At 44.8% G+C, this 12,565-nt stretch overlaps 1 protein-coding gene across 4 annotated transcripts in view; it reads left to right on the top strand.

Annotated features, from left to right (window-relative positions):
- Positions 1–12,153, top strand: part of KIAA0232 (KIAA0232 ortholog) — an 82,130-nt gene extending 69,977 nt beyond the window's left edge. For 2 of the 4 annotated variants that reach the window (XM_088463558.1, XM_088463559.1), the window contains exons 5-7: positions 648–756; positions 2,797–2,882; positions 9,089–12,152. In XM_088463558.1, the coding sequence (XP_088319684.1) occupies positions 648–756; positions 2,797–2,882; positions 9,089–9,265 (372 nt within the window). In that variant the 3' untranslated portion in view covers positions 9,266–12,152. Of the gene's footprint in view, positions 1–647; positions 757–2,796; positions 2,887–9,088 lie in introns of all 4 variants that reach the window. The other 2 variants (XM_088463556.1, XM_088463557.1) reach the window with 2 other exon arrangements.
- Positions 12,154–12,565: the final 412 nt, after the last annotated feature.

Raw genomic sequence — 12,565 nt, 5'->3', positions numbered from 1 at the left:
TAAAAGAACTTTACTCTGTGTATTGGTTGATTCGTGGACAGGGGCAGTCGTATCACAATTGATCAAATGGCTGCACTCCTTCTTTTTTTTTTTTTTTTTTTTCCTTGTGCCTAATCATATTAAGACACTATACTAAAGTTATGGGGAGAGCTTTACCAGTCTTTTTGTTGAGTTAATACTTTCTAAATTTTGCTAGAGTGGAAAGTCTAATGCTGGGTACACACTGCAAGATATATAGTTTGTACAGCCGACGGACGATATAAGGTTCGGTGCACCTGCCATGTTTACACAGGAGATGTCTGCGAACGACGTCTTTCACAGATATGTCTGGAAGAGATATCATTCACATCTGCTTGTGTGTGTGTGTGTCTGTGTGTGTGTATACCTGACCGGCCCATATGCTGGTCACAGAAACCAGCGACATCACAGCTGGTTCCTTTGGCCAGATGTGCGGCCGACTGGTAAGTGGTGCATGCTTATCAATCTGTTAGTGGCTCGTCCTGTCTCTTTCAATTGTGTACCCCACATAACACTGACACTTCTCAATATGAACTATAGAGGTAGAATGCACAATCCCATGAACACACACAATGGATTTTGTTCATCTTTAAAAAAAACTTTTTAAAAATGTGTTTTTTGGCTTTCAGTATCCAAGTTTGAGCACCGACCTATGGGGAGTAAACGCAGTTACGGAAAAACAGTGCTGGTGGCAGAAGGCACTGTACTCCTCATTAAATTCTGGATCGTGTTGTGACTGTAAGAAACTGTTAACCTTATTTTCACCGTAATGGTTGTATAATAATACATGGTTTCATTTAGAGCAACAAACCTTTAAGCAAGCTATTAGTGTTGCTTATGTTGACCTGAAATACCAGCCACTTACATTATAACATATATTGTGTTATGGTTCCCATTACTTATGATGTGCATTTAGGGGGCTATTAAAATGTTAGCGCCGGCAGCTGTCAGTAGACATGATTGCCAACTACATAGGTCACATCCTTCTTATGGTGCATACACACCGTCAGATTTTTCTTCAGATCTGAACGATAACTATTTAAAAAATCGTTCATATCTGAAGGAAAGTCTGACATGCCTGAACGATAAACTATGCGCATTCCCGATGGTCAGATAACGATATCTGATGTGTTTGCAGTCAGACTTGGACGATTCCATCCATTTTAATGCAGTCAAAAATCGTTCAAATCTTTGAAATCGTTCCTCTGACAAATCTGACCGTGTGTATGCTCCATTAGTAAGCATACACACTGTCTGATGTATCAGATGACCAACAATTTGAACTACGAACGATTTTTGACTGCATTAAAATGACTGAAATCGTCCAAAACTGACTGGAAACACATCAGATGTCAGATATCGTTATCTGACCATCGGGAACGCGCATCGTTCATCGTTCAGATACGTCAGTTTTTCCTTCAGATATGAACGATTTTTGAAATCGTTATCGTTCAGACCTGAAGAAAAACCTGACAGTGTGTATGCACCATTAGTGTTTATACTGAAATAATCAAAACTGACAGTTTGCATTTACTTTACAGCTAACATAAACCGCAATACACAATTATAGTATGTAGGCTAGTAGACTCTCTTGCAGGGGGTGGGCAATAAGCAGCACTCAGCTGTTGGTTAGGACTAGACTATATAGCGCAGATGGACCTGTGACGTCACACCCACGTGACCCGGCCTGAAAGGGGGAGGGGTGGGGATGCTAACGGGGGACCAAAAGTGTGCGCTCGCCACGCTTTGGGCACGGTGGCTCGCTGCGCTCGCCAGAAATATAAATTCCCCCTCTATGCCCTAGTGGATAACGCAGGAGCGGTCCAGCCTCCTGCAGCGGTCACGTGGTGGATACGTCAGAGGTCTTTTTCTCCAACTAGGAAATAGCAGCAACCCTCAGCTGTTGTTGAACTACATCTCCAGCATGCCTTGCAACAGTTTTAGCATGGCCAAATAGTAAAACTGTGGCAGGGCATGCTGGGATGTGTAGTTCTGCAACAGCTGGGGGGGCAGCTAATTGCCCATCCCTACTCTCTAGGGTTTTCAATATTCTTTATGGAGTTTGTTTATTTGTGACTGAACCAAATTAATTTTAAAGTGTAGATGGCAAATATTTAATGGCAAAATCATTGTATCTGAGGGGTCTATTCATAAAGTCCTTCTGTCCCATAACCAATGTGGAAATGGTTTCCACACTAGTTAAGTAAAGTGACTATATCCCATGTATTCTAATGCAGGAGAAATTGCAGATGTCTCCTGCAGTTTACATCCCAATCTCAGTTTACCACATCCCTGTACATTGTTGCAATTTAACAAGCTCCAAAAAAACACAAATTTTCGCAGCTTGTCTGCATATAATAACTGGTTTGAAGATTGTTACCCTGCTGGTTTGAAGTAAATGGTTGGAGAGTCTTGCTATCCCTCGTGGGGGTTGGAGATGATCGCGATGCACATTACATACTTGCACATCACATGCTGGGACAGGATCAAACCCAGAAGTGAAGAGATGTTGGCTACCACTTCATTTTCTACGTATTGTCAGGATTGGACTCTTATCAGAGCCTGTGTCCCTGCAATGGTCATATGATAACTAGCCCCACAAATAAACATTCCTTATTGCCATGATGTGTTGTGTTAAGGAATGTTAATTTTCAGGTCAGGACTGCATATTTGTTTTAGAAATAGGCACTTAAGTGTTCTAATATTTTATTTAAAAATACTATAATTGTATTGGTTTTTATATTTTACAAATTAAGAATTTGTTTGCCTTTAACACAGCTTTCTACACAAATGTTGAGGAAGAAAATCGCACAAGTGGGAAGGAGATTCCCAATACTGGGTGGCATCCTCTAGACAGCGAGAAAGTAGGTAATTAGGTTTTCACAGGCTTCATTTATTTTTTATTCTGTGTTCCACCCATGCTCTTTCATACAATACCCATGCTGTGTACGACAAGGCTATAACATGATACACAATGTCAGCTCCTTCCTACTAGGCAGCATGCTTGAACTGATTAAACACCGTGCACATGTCTGAAGCATCCTTCACCTGTTTCTACTTCAGGGTCCATAGGGGGTCCACAGGGTTGACCTTGGGGTATAGCTGGATCTGGATCAACTGGCACCACGCAGTTAAAGCTTTAGCTGCTCCCAGGATGCACTTGGGTCCATCCTCCTCTATACCCCAAGCCACAGGCACCTCAGTTTTAGTTGGTGCCTGGCTGGAGTCGGGTCACCTTGCGCAGTGGGGCTGCAGGAGCAGCCCCCAAAAGCTTTTTATTTTAATTTTTAGAGCCAATTTAATATTTTACTAGGCTCTGTAGAGCGGCAGCGACGGACTGTCTATACAGACGTCCAAGCTGCCGCTCCTACTCCCCGCTGGCACCGTGACGCCAGTGCCTATCTGGGGATCGCGGCGGGACCCCAGAGCCTGTACTAGCAGGGCTCTGGGGCTTTCCCTGGACTGCTGCCGGAGACGCTGGGGAGAATAAGGTAAGTTGCAAGTTGCTGATTAGCGGCGGCTCGCGGGTTCCTCTAAATGCAGTCCAATGCCCCCGGTTCTGGGGGACAGACCGGGGGTGCTAGCGGTGGCGGCGGGTTCCCCTCCTTGGTGGCATACTCCGTTAGACCACTAGACCACCAGGGTAAAATACGCGGGAAGCCGGCAACCCTGGGGTTAATAGCTAGCCAGGGGTGGAAGCCTCCCGCTCAGCGCACCTTTCAGCACGCGGACTGGCGTCCCTGAGCTGCACGTTTCTCGGCCACTCCTCTTCTGAGGTCTCTGGCGGCCATTTTCTCTAGTTGGCAGCGCTGATATCTCAGGGAGCATGCGGACCGGTCCCCCTGTGTACCTCTCCACCACTAAAGGACAATGTACACAGCTCTATAGCCCTCCCAGACACTGAATCTGGGCGGTTGAGTGTAGTGAAAGGTGCAGCTGCATGGTATGTGACTTTTGCTAGTGCTGCCTGTCTGTGCTTATTCCACCTACTGTCATCTTATACCTAACACTTTCCTTCTCCTATAAGGCCCTACAGGTGTGTGGGTAGAAGGGCGTTTTTCTACAAACCTCACCTATATAAATCAAGTATTGGTGTTGTGGTCAGTCACATACAGTTGTGTGCCACACAGTTCCATATTGTGGGCTGTTATTTAGCACACAGGTTATATACAAAATATTTTGTCATGTCTGAGGAGGAGATTTAGCACTCCGTGGCTCTGGTGTTGGTCTCCTGCAGACGCTGTTCTGCGGGAGTGGATAAGGGAGGATTTATCACAGGATGGCCTGTGCGGACGGTGCCAGTTGGTACCTGGCCCTTCAAAACCCCCTATGTTGCAGGAACCACCATGGGCGATGTTTTCTCAAGTGCTGGTGTCTATTGCGGACAGTCTGTCTGTTTCGACTGCTATCCCTACCAGGGCGTTGCCCCAGCCTACCATTCCCCGGGTGTCCCACAATTATTGCAGCCTGTTAGTCATTATGCGGGGTTACCTATGTATATACAGTCTACCCCTGTGACACAGCAGTCTGTGGTGCCTTTTCAGGCCCCTGGGACGGCTCCCCCTCCATGGGTGGATGTGCTCTCCAACTCTGTCCAGAGTTTGGCAGCCACGTCTTCGGCTTTTCAGTTGATGCTGCAGAGTGACATCCCTTCAAGGAAGTCTAAACACACTATAATGGCACAAGCCGCGCATTTCACGGACACCGAGGTATCCTCAGATGATGGGGAGGTGCATGACGTCACCGACTCTGACGTCTCGGTCCAGGAGGTGAATACTAAGTCCTCCATCAATGTGCGGGCTCTGGTTAGGGCAGTGCAAGCCATTCTTCAAATAGAGGATGAGGCACCATCCCCTAAGTCTAAGTAGCCTAGTTTTAAAAAGTCTAAGGTGACTTCTGCGGTGTTTCCCCTGTCTGATCAATTGACGGATCATATGGCGGTGGCTTGGCAGGCACCCAGTAAGAGATTCCAGCCACAGAAGCAGTTGGAGTCTAATTATCCATTTCCTGAGGTGCATTGTAAAAAATGGGAAACCCCACCGGTTGTGGATTCCTATGTCACTCGCTTAATCAGGAGCGCTATGCTGCCATTACAGTCTATATCCTCGCTGAAGGATCCCACGGACAAGAAGGTTGAGACTTGCCTAAAGTCCATTTACTATCTCTCAGGGGCAGTAGCCCGGCCGTCCATGGCTATCTCCTGGGTGGCAAAGGCCATTGAGGGTTGGGCCAATGCATTAGAGGATACCTTTCCAGACGATGCTCCGGATATCCAGAGAGCGTTGTTAGGACAGATGAGATGCTGCTTCCTACATTGGAGAAGCATCTTTAGATGCTAGTCTGCTGACTTCTAGGGTTTCGGCAGCAGCAGTGTCTGCTCGTCGATCCTTGTGGTTCAGGTCTTGGAGAGCAGACGTTGATTCAAAGAAAGGCCTGGAGGCCTTACCCTTTAATGGAGAATTACTATTTGGTCTGGACTTGGATTTAGCCAGGGTATCTACTATCTTGTCCAAGTCAGCCTTCCTCCCTTCGGCTTCAGCGCCTGCTAAGATGCGGAGCTCTGCTTTTCGGTCCTTTCGGGTTCAGGGCAAGGGCAAAGGTCAGTCCTTCCCGAGGCAGTCTGCGACCAAGACCGCCTCTAAGCCCCAGAAGCAGGCCTGGAGTACCAGGCGCCCTTCTTCCAAGCAGGAAGATGAACCTTCTGCCTGATGGGACGGGCCTCCCTCTGGGGGACCCTTGAGTGGGAGGCCGACTTCAGTTTGCCCAGTGCTGTCACAATGCCACCACGGATGCCTGGGTTCGAGAAGTGGTCTCCCAAGGGTACTCCCTGTCTTTTCGGCACAGACCGCCCCATCAGTTTTTCTGCACGAGTCCTTCTCAGGACAAAACAAACGCTTTGCAGATTCAGGAAGCTATCGAGTCCTTGCTGAAAGCAGGGGTCATTGTTCCCGTTCCTCAATCACAACGAGGGACGGGGTACTACTCCTACTGTTTCTGGTGCAGAAACCCAATGGTTTCATCGCCCTATCCTCAATTTGATGTCTCTGAACAAATTCCTCAGAGTTCCCAAATTCAGGATGGAAACGTTACATTCCATCATTCTGGCGATGGAACCTGGGGATTACATGGTCTCCCTGGATATCCAGGACGCCTACCTCCATGTTCCGATAGCACCTTCGCACCAGCGGTATCTGAGGTTCGCTATCCTGCAGCATCACTATCAGTTTTGAGCGCTACCCTTTGGCCTTTCCACGGCACCAAGGGTATTCACCAAAGTGATGGTGATCATGGCCGCACATCTTCGGATGTGCGGCAATGTACAGCTGCTGCCGTATCTAGACTACCTCCTTTTTGCTGGCGAGCTCTCCGGAGGTACTGCTTCAACATCTCCACCTGACGATCGCTTGTCTGCAAGCGCACGGGCGGTTGATTAATTGGAGAAAGTCCTCCCTGATTCCATCACAGAGGATGGTTCATTTGGGAGCCCTGCTAGATTCTCGTCGGCAAAGAATCTTCCTGACTTCCGGAAAAGGTCTCCTCCCTACAGTTGCGGATACACAGTTGCATGAGTAGTTGCCGCCTGTCGGTCCATTCGGCAATGAGAGTTCTGGGGTCCATGGTGTCGGCATTCGACATGGTGGAATTTGCCCAGTTACATTCACAGTCCCTGCAGGGGCTGATTCTATCAGAATGTAACGGGTTACCTCACCGGATTCGCTCTCAGATGCTGGTGTTGTCCCCGGAGGTTCGACAGTCTTTGGCTTGGTGGCTTCAGACAGCCCATCTGATTGAGGGGCGCCCCTTTTGGATCCCGGACTGGGTCCTGCTCACAACAGATGCCAGTCTTCGGGGTTGGGGGGCAGTGACTGGCTCGTTGTCACTTCAGGGATGTTGGACTGCGGAAGAAGCACTTCTCCCCAACAACATCCTGGAACTGCGGGTGGTGTACAGGGCCCTGCAGTCGTCCGGCACTGCTCTTCAAGGAAGGGCGGTTCAAGTTCAGTCCGACGACCGCCACCACCGTGACGTACATCAATCACCAGGGAGGGACTCTCAGTCGGGCTGCGATGTCGGAGGTGTCTCGCATCCTTGCTTGGGCGGAGTGCCACATTACAGCAATCTTGGCGGTCTTCATCCCCGGAGTCTTCAATTGGGAGGCGGACTTCCTCAGCCGTCACGACGTGCATCCCGGGGAATGGTCGCTTCACCCAGAGGTGTATCAGCTACTCGTAGACAGATGGGGGCTGCTGGAGCTGGACTTGATGGCCTCCCATCACAATCACAAGTTGCCCGTTTACGGGTCAAGGACAAGAGACTCAGGCGCATGTCTGGTGGACGCGCTGTCGGTGAAATGGACATTTCACCTGGCGTATGTTTCCTCCGATATCCCTGCTACCTCGGGTCCTGCGGAAATTCAAGCAGGACGGCGGCACGCTCGTGCTGGTGGCTCCAGCGTGGCCCAGACGTCCTTGGTACTCCGATCTGAGGAGCCTCTCCATCGACACTCCATACCTTCTTCCTCAGCGTCAGGACCTATTGTCTCAAGGGCCCTGCCTTTACCTGGATCTGGGTCGGCTGTCTTTGAGGGCGTGGCTCTTGAGACAGCCGTCTTAAGGTCTCGGGGCTTCTCTGGTTCGGTTATTAGTACCATGCTCAGGGCACGCAAGTCTGCTTCCGCACAGATTTACCACAGAGTGTGGCGCACTTTCAGTGGTGTGAGTCTGTTTCTAGGATCTTGGAATTTCTTCAATCAGGTTTGGACCTAGGCTTACGCCTTGCCTCCCTGAAGGTGCATGTGTCCACGCTGTCCGTGTGGTTACAGCGAAGGATCGCTACACTGCCAGATGTTCACACTTTTTTTCCAAGGTGTTCTCCGAATCCAGCCTCCCTTCGTGCCTCCTGTGGCACCTTGGGACTTGGCGGTGGTTCTTCGGGTCCTGCAGGGTCCTCCTTTTGAGCCTCTTGAGTTGGTGGAACTCAAGTGGTTAACATTTAAGACAGGTTTTTCTCCTGGCAATTGCTTCTGCCAGGAGGGTGTCAGAATTGGGGGCGCTTTCCTGTCATCCCCCTTTTCTGATTTTTCACCAGGTCTGAGCGGTGCTTCGCACTCGTCCTGAGTTTTTTACCTTAAGCAGTCTCGAAGTTCCACATCAGTCAGGAACTTGTTGTGCCAGCTTCTCAGTCACCTGATCTCTCAGCTGGTGAGGCTTCCTTGGATGTAGTCCGTGCACTTAGAATCTATGTGGACCGGACTGCTTCTGTTAGGAAGTCTGATTCATTGTTTGTCCTCTTTGGTTTTCACAGGAGGGGTTGGCCTGCCAACAGACAAACGTTAGCCCGTTGGCTTTGTTCTGTTTGTGAGGCTTATGCACAGGAGGGTTTACCTGTACCAGCCTCTGTTAAAGCTCATTCCACTCGTTCTGTGGGTCCCTCTTGGGCTGCTAGACGTGGCACCTCTGCTGTTCAGCTATGTAAGGCGGCCACCTGGTCTTCCATTCAGACGTTTTTCAGGTTCTATGCGTTTGATCAACCCTGTGGACTCCCTATGGACCCTGAAGTAGAAAACAAGAGATATGGTAAGAACTTTTATCTCTTGTTTCTACGAAGTCCATAGGGTCCACAGGGCGCCCGCCCTGATGCACCTCGCTTCATATTGGCTGTGTTTTCCGTCTCCCAGTTCTGTGAGTATGGTTTTCTTGTGTGTTCCAGTCTTCCTTCTCTCTGTTTAGTCTCCTCCTCTGGCCATGGCTGCTTACCAACTGAGGTGCCTGTGGCTTGGGGCGGGGTATAGAGGAGGATGGACCCAAGTGCATCCTCCTCTATACCCAAGTGTGATGGACCCAAGTGGGAGCAGCTAAAACTTTAACTGCATGGTGCCCGTGGATCCAGATCCAGCTTATACCCCAAGGTCAACCCTGTGGACCCTATGGACTTCGTAGAAACAGAGAAAACAAAGGCAAGTTCTTACCATCTCTCGTTTTTCAACCAAAAGCCTAATTTGTAAAAACATTAAAAAATGCTGAGTTCCATCTTTAAGTACTGTAACCACTAACCCTTTTTTAATTTGTAGATGCCTGCGTATAATGATGCCAAAGTTGCCATTGGATATGGTGCTGGATTGAAATCCAGTTGCATCAGGAAGATCTACTCAAGCGACAGTTCAAGTTCTGACACTGCATCTAATGGAGGAGGGCATGAGTGGGCCGATATTTGCAGAGAGGAACTTTTCTCTCGCACTCAGCTGTGAACAAGCATCTTTAGCTGTAGCTGTGAAAGATAGTGTGTTAAGAGAACCCTTTTTGTCTTTTCTTTTTTTTTTCCCCCTCTAGGGTCTCTAACTCTATAGTTACCACTTCAGATCTCTTTTGTGTTTTTTTTTCTTAACTTTTTTTCTTTTCTATTTTGCAGTTGAGGTTAACACTCTCGGCAAAGGATACTTTCTTCCTTTTTCTGACATACTGTTAGACTTTGCCTGGTATAGCTCAATTAGATTGTGTTGTCAGATGAAGAATGGATGTGTTTGTTTGTAGAATTGCTGCTTCCTGCATCTAAACTGTGTACCCTTTATACAATTTTTTTTTTTTATTCTACCTTGGAGAGTTTTTTTTTTTTTTTTGCTTTATTTTTGTTTTTAATTTTTTTTTTTTTTTTTTTTTAATAGTTTTTGTTTTATTTGCTTTTTTTAAGAATACATTTAAATTTTTTTTTTTTGCGCTGTAGCCAGAGTTGCCATCTGAACATTGTAGAATCTACAGCTACCTTTTGCCACTCAGACTTCTGGGATCTGGCGATATTCTTTTAAGAACTGGGAGATAACTACGTTACACTGTAATCAATCAGTGCCTTTCTGAATGCAGGAGAGTAGCATGAATGACTTGCCCAGTCTTCATTTGAAAACAAAAAGTGAAAAAAAAAAATAAAAAAAAAAAATATATATATATAGCTAAAGTAGAAGCAATGAGATTGTGCTTAGAGACTTTAAGAATACTGTGTTTCCTATCCTATATTTTGCGCCCGTTAATAATTAAACTTCATATTGCTAATGGTAAAAACCAAGGATTTTGTAAGCAGTCATTTTAGCAGTAACCCTTATCCTCCATACGGTCCCTTTTTTATTTTACATTTTTTTTTAAATCCCACAATGTAGGCTGTTTTAATATTTAAGTTGGCTTGTATCATTATTCTAACATAGCACCTAAAACATCTGATATTTTCATTACAAGTCACTAGAACTCACATTTACTTACAATGATCACTGATTGCTTTTAATTTTGTGTTTTTTAAATCCCTAGTGGGTAGTGGACTAGCCATGGCTGAACAAAACCTTTCAAATCACTGAGTGACTTCCTCCTAGTGTGTTCATAACGCTAGTTTTCTGAACTACAAAACTTGGACGCTACGGTCACTGTTTTGTAGAAGACTGTGGACACTTAAGTTTGATATACCAGTATGTGTAATTGTACAAACTGGCATTATGGTGTAATAGAGATTATGTTCATAATGGTAAAATGTTGCCAAATGCAGTGACTGATTTACCACAAAATCCTCTGGCTTCTACCCTTAGCTTTGTTGTAGTACTGTTGGTGTTACTTAGTCTGGTAGTTTTAAATTTTATTTTTTTGTTTTGTGCTTTGAAAGGATGTTATGGGCAAGTGTGTGAGTGATGTTGAATAACCTTTTCAACATAAGCATGGCTGAAGTAGCGATTGATCCATGTATATAATTTTGTTGAATTTAATTCAGCACATCGTCAAAGTGTAATTGTTCAAAACTATCGAACTCTTTGTGCTTCTTAAACTTATGCAGATTGACCAAGCACAGTAAGAGCAATATTTGAAAACCATTTACCAAAACAAATTTCAAAAAATAAAAGCAAAAAAAAAAATGAAAATTAAAAAAAAAAAATGCAGCATGCTTATAACACCAGGAAATGCTAAGTTTAATATTGCTTCGGGACAATAGCGTTATTATAAAGGCAATACAAATTGTGATTGAACGGTATTTAAGTTGTGACATAGAAAAAGTCCAGTCACCTGAAGTATTTTTTATTTTATTTTTTCTGGAGAGATGAATGATTAAATGGGTGGGAATTACATTTTCAAGAATTGTAAATGTTTCCTAATCCAGTCAGCTTTAAATAATTTTTCTTTTGTTTTGAGTGACATCTTTCCCTTAGTAAAACCTTAAATATGAATCAAATTTCACACTTACCCTGTACTACAATACAGGTGTTTCAACATAAACTTTTACCTTTTTGGATTTATTAGTGTTGATTATTTGGATTTTTCCAGTTCCCCATTGATAATGCTTCTGGATTCATATTGCACAACTTCTGTCATCCGCATATAGAAATATAGATTGCTGATATCCTAATAACTTAGTCCCAATAGTCATTTGAACACTTTCTGACGAGCATATATTCATACAGCAACTGTACACACAAACTGTTTATATAGATTTTTATTGTTCCATCAAACTTAAGAATTCCTGGAGCTTCCTGAAACCTGCACTGAAAATATTGACACGAAATCCTAGTACCTTTGTTGCCGGGTGCACATTTAAGCTGTTGAGCTCCTGCAGCAACTAAGGGCTTTCCTACATCAATTTCCCATCAGAATGTCCATTTAAAATCAATCCACAGCATACATCCTGTTCTTCATGAGATCATACATAGTGAAGAGCCTTTTCTTGTATGAGCATCCTGCTACTGAATGGCAAGACCATTGTAGCAGTGTAACATTTCAGCTCCAGAAAATAGGGTCTGGAATGGTTTATAAGTAGACCAAGGCAATAATCCGTTATTTGCTTTTACTACCATCACCAAATCATGCAATATCACCTCATAGCTGGAGAACTTGTGAATTTTTATTTACCTTCCAGACCCATCGCATTGTTTTCGTTCTAAGGTTGGCAAAACGCTGAACGCACCGTGGTATGAAGCGTGTTGCATATCCATCACACTGAAAATATCAGTTTACCATTCCTGGGCTGAGATTCTGTTTTTACATTTCCCCCACCCCCTCAAGTGGTTGTATTTGTTCTGATTTCATGTACACCAAAAGTAACTTTTTGTTTTCTTGTGAACTTATTTAACACCAAATAAAAAGACAAAAAAAAATCCTGGTTACTGATTCATTGTCACAACTCTTAACATTAAATACAAAATACATGACATTCCGTTTACTGCAAGTTACACAGTAAAAGAAATATCCCAGCATGTAAGTGTCGCATGTATTAAAGTTTTTGTATTTTATACCAACAGTAGTTATGCAGGATATCTATTGCTTTTTGTATTTTATGTGGCTATCATGGAGGTTTCTAAGTCCAAAAAAAGAAGGTATAGGAATTTTGTCCTACTGTGGATGGATGAGGATGTCTGTTTAACATTTTGCCCTGGTATGCATTCTAACAAAGGGGTGTCCATTCTAAATGGGACATTTGCTGTGTCTCTTTTTAAATTGAGTATTTTTTATTGACATTTTTTTAACTTACACCCATCAACAAAAATAAAATAAAAAAATACAGATTAAATTGAGGCAGATGTGAA

This window comes from Taudactylus pleione, unplaced genomic scaffold, assembly GCF_031769625.1.
Source record: "Taudactylus pleione unplaced genomic scaffold, aTauple2 ptg001408l, whole genome shotgun sequence".
NCBI classification, from domain to species: Eukaryota; Metazoa; Chordata; class Amphibia; order Anura; family Myobatrachidae; genus Taudactylus; species Taudactylus pleione.
The sequence above is the reverse complement of the archived record's forward strand: the minus strand, read 5'-3'. Positions and strand labels throughout refer to the sequence as shown.